Source organism: Arachis stenosperma, chromosome 6 (assembly GCF_014773155.1).
Source record: "Arachis stenosperma cultivar V10309 chromosome 6, arast.V10309.gnm1.PFL2, whole genome shotgun sequence".
NCBI classification, from domain to species: Eukaryota; Viridiplantae; Streptophyta; class Magnoliopsida; order Fabales; family Fabaceae; genus Arachis; species Arachis stenosperma.
In genome coordinates this window covers 73,591,979-73,596,333 of record NC_080382.1, presented here as the reverse complement: position 1 = coordinate 73,596,333, position 4,355 = coordinate 73,591,979, and the positions used below count along the sequence as shown (strand labels likewise).

Here is a 4,355-nt window from a genome sequence, read left to right as displayed (position 1 = left end):
ACTACGACTCTAAATGCTTTGTTTTCAAGTATTACCACTTGATACATAAGCACCACAAGCATTTAATTAGAGGACTTCATTAAGCACATTTATTTCTTTTCTTGACTCTCTAATCATTGATGCTCAGAGCCTTGAGCTTTGAGGGAGTGCTTTTGCACTTGAGCCTAGCCTTGACTTCTAAGTGTTTTGTTTTCAAGCATTTTACTTGATACATAAACACCACAAGTACTTAACAATGGAATTGTCATTGGTACTCAGAGCCTTCAACTTTCTCATTCTTTCCCTTTTTCTTTTCTTTGCCTCTTTTTTTTTTTTTTTTTTTTTTAAGGTTTTCATGATTTCAAAAGATTTCACAAAATGTCCTAGATGAAAACTTTAATTAAATCAAATCTAATGCAATTGAGCAACAATCAAACATACTAGCCTTCCAATACTTGTATGCACATGCCAAGTTCTTCTTTAATTCCTTGTTTGTTTATGATCATGATGCCTTTTTTTGCTTTTGAATTCACAAAACTCAAGTTGGTAGTCATAATGCCACAGCAGCATATTGCAATTTAGAAATCAAACTATGCCCATTCATATCTCACATGTATACAGAGAAGGTAATAAGACAATCATGCAATTTAAAGTGCTGGAAACAAATGAGAGAAAAAAAAGAACTTTACAACCTTGTAATTTATCTTCTCTATTGTTGTCCTTTTCCTCCTTTTCTTTCCCCTCCCACACCAAACTTAGAATGATTGCTTGTCCTCAAGCAACAATTAGAACCGTGGCTATGGGGCTAAGATAGATCATGAATGTCTTACACAATGAAACATTAGTAGCACATGTGTTTCAAGTAAGCAAAATTAAAGATAACAATTAAGGAAATAAAATCTAAATTAAAAGTAGCAATTGTTAAGTAATTTTTCTGATTGTTTGGAGCTAGTGACTAATCATGCAAAGGGTTAAAATGTGTCTTTAATGAAACTTTTTGGTGGAACACCAAACTTAGCACCTCACATTCACCTTTGAATTATGTTGGTGTGTAACACCAAACTTAGCTCCTTGCAATGCAGATAAATATACTTAACTCTTTTATTGAATTAACTAAGAAAAAGAAGACTACCTTTGGTTGGGTTGCCTCCCAACAAGCGCTTTTTTATCGTCATTAGCTTGACGGTTGTCCCTCTTTAGGGCGGATGATGATCATAGTGCTTTAATCCTTCCCCTCTCACCGTGAGCTTCCTTCCAGTATCATTCTTGATGATTTCCACATGTTCAAGTGAGAGGATTTTGTTCACTGTGTAGTATCCAGAAAAGTGTGGAGATGTCTCTATTGGTTGGTAAGTTGGCATCACTTTATCCCCTGGTGAGAAGTCTTCAGTGGGGATTTTCTTGGTTCTCCATCCTCTTGGCATTTTCTTCTTGGGACTCTCTTCTTTTCCAGGAGATAGTTCAGGTTTTGGGATCTCAATTTTTGGACTGTCCTTGCTATGAATCTTAAATGCTGACTTTGATTGCAGCTTCTCCTCTATTCTTTGAGCTTGTCGCAGCACCTCCACCTCTTCATTTTCTTTCCAGCATGAGCTTGGAAGTGCCTCATCAGGTGCCTCTTTCAAGTTTGGATCTATGGAATCAATCTTCATACACTCTTCCTCTTGGGTGGAGTCTTGCAAATTCTTGAAGACATGGAACACTATATGCTCATCATGCACCCTTAGCATTAATTCTCCTTTTTCGACATCTATCAATGCCCTGGCAGTGGCTAAGAAGGGCCTCCCTAGAATAATGGGAGTGTTGTCATCTTCCTCTATGTCTAGGATGACAAAGTCAACTGGGAGGAAAAATTTGTCCACCTTTACTAATACATTCTCTACAACCCCGAGTGCTTGCTGAATAGATTTATCCGCCATTTGAAGGGCTATCTTTGTATGCTTCAATTCATGAATCTGAAGCTTCCTCATCAAAGACAGAGGCATCAGATTTATGCTTGCACCAAGATCACAAAATGCTCTCTCAATCATCATGTTGCCTATTGTGCAGGGGATGTGAAAGCTCCCTGGGTCTTTCATCTTCTTTGGCAACTTTTTCTGGATGATGGCACTACACTCCCTGGTCATCACAACCGTTTGTCCCTCTTTCAAGGATCTTTTCTTTGTTAGCAATTACTTCATGAACTTAGCATATAGAGGCATCTGTTCAAGTGCTTCAATGAAGGGGATGTTGATGTGTAGTGTCTTGAATATTTCCAAGAATTTGGAATATTGCTTCTCTTTGTTCTCTTCTTTAAACTTCTGAGGGTATGGGAGCATTGGTTGGTATGCTTTCACTGCCTCCTTCTTAGCTAATTTATCACTTTGTGTATAGGTTTCTTGCTCCTGCTTTTGTTCCTTCACCTCTTCTTTTAAGCCTTCTTTGATGTGCTCTTCCTGAGTAATGGCTTCTGTCTCCACTTTCTTCCCACTTCTCAGGGTGATTGCCTTACACTCCTCCCATTTTATGGCTTTTTCTGTGTCTCTTGGGTTGGGTATTGTGTCACTTGGGAGAACATTGGTTGGTCTCTCGGCTTGTTTGGCCAATTGTCCCACTTGTCTCTCAATATTCTTCATGATGACCTCATGTTCCTTGTGTCCCTTAGCTAAGGCTTGAGTGGTTTGAGCAAGTGCTTGCAAGGTTGCTTCAATATTCGCAATTCTAGTCTCATGATGGTCAATTGGGGGTATGATGGGGGGTGATTGTTGTTGGAAGTTGTTGGGTGGATTAATGTGGTAATTCTGTGTGTTGGATGTTGGTGCAGGGAAGTTATTTTGGTGAGTTTGTGAGTTATTGTGAGGGTGTTGATATGTGTTTTGTGTTTTTCTATATTGGTTAGTGTTGGTGGCATGGTGATTTTGGTTATTTGTGTTACGGTTGTGGTTGCTGTTCTTTTGCCAATGGTTTTCACCCCACTTTAGATTGGGATGATTTCTCCATGATGAATTGTATGTATCACCATGAAATTCATCCTGAGAATTTGAAGTGTTCTGCATGTATTGAACTTGTTCTTGTGGTTGTTCAACCGTGATCCTTTCACCTTGGTTCCATTCAAGTGATGGTTGATTTGTTGTGTTCACTGATGCAAGTTGCATACCATCCATTCTCTTTGTTATCATCTCCATTTGTTGTTGGATTTGTTGGTGCATTAACTTGTTTTGTGCCAAGATAGCATCAACACCTTCAAGCTCCATTACACCTTTCTTTGGGGGTGGATTGTGTTGCCTCTCTGATGAGTAATAATATTGATTGTTTGCCACAATCTCAATGAGGTTTTGAGCCTCCTCAGCAGTTTTCATCATGTTGAGTGATCCTCCTGATGAGTAATCTAGTCCCTTCCTTGCTTCTAAGCTTAAGCCTTCATAGAAGTTTTGGAGCTTAACCCAATCACTAAACATGTCTGGGGGACATCTTCTCATTAGTGCCTTATATCTTTCCCAGGCTTCGTACAATGACTCCCCTTCCATTTGCCTAAAAGTCTGAACCTCTGTCTTCAACTTGATGACCTTTTGAGGTGGGTAGAACTTTGCTAGAAATTTGCCCATCACTTCATTCCAATCATTGAGGCTTTCCTTGGGGAATGATTCTAGCCATTGAGTGGCTTTATCCCTCAAAGAGAATGGAAATAGCAACAACTTGTAGACATCTGGATGCACTCCATTTGTCTTCACTGTATTGCATATCCTCAGAAAAACAGAGAGATGTTGATTTGGGTCTTCAAGAGGTCCCCCTCCATAAGAGCAATTGTTCTGTACCAAAGTGATGAGCTGAGGTTTTAACTCAAAGTTATTGGCCTGAACATTTGGAGTGGCTATACTACTCCCACAATGTCTTGGGTCAGGGATGGTATAAGAAGATAGCACCCTTCTAGCGTGTCCACCATTATTGTTGACCCCTCCAGGAGGATTTGGCATCTCATCCTCCATGGTTTGATCTTCTTCCTCTGACTCCTCTTCACCAACTATTCCCTTTCCTCTTTCTGCTCTCCTTATCCTTCGGAGGGTTCTCTCGTCCTCAATATTACGTCTACTAGCTCCTGACATACACAAATAAAACCAAAATCACAAGTGAAACACTCTAGAACTAGAGTGAAATTGGGGTTAGTGAAACAAAGTATCAAACAGTTAGTGGGCTTAACAAAAATACTAAAAAAAATGCTTAATCTAAACCACCTTTCACTTAATCATTGTCAATCTTTCCAATCCCCGGCAACGGCGCCAAAAACTTGATACGTAAAAACTTAGAATTCACGTATAACCGGCAAGTATACCGGGTCGTATCAAGTAATAAAACTCACAAAGAGTGAGGTCGATCCCACGGAGATTGGAAGATTAAGC

At 39.5% G+C, this 4,355-nt stretch overlaps 1 protein-coding gene across 1 annotated transcript; it reads right to left on the bottom strand.

Moving 5' to 3' along the window:
• Positions 1-1,175: 1,175 nt before the first annotated feature.
• On the bottom strand, positions 1,176-2,012 carry LOC130934186 (uncharacterized). The gene is made up of 2 exons (XM_057863773.1): positions 1,418-2,012; positions 1,176-1,285 (listed from the first exon to the last, which is right to left on the bottom strand). The coding sequence occupies exons 1-2, from the start codon at positions 2,010-2,012 to the stop codon at positions 1,176-1,178; spliced, it is 705 nt and encodes a 234-aa protein (XP_057719756.1).
• Positions 2,013-4,355: the final 2,343 nt, after the last annotated feature.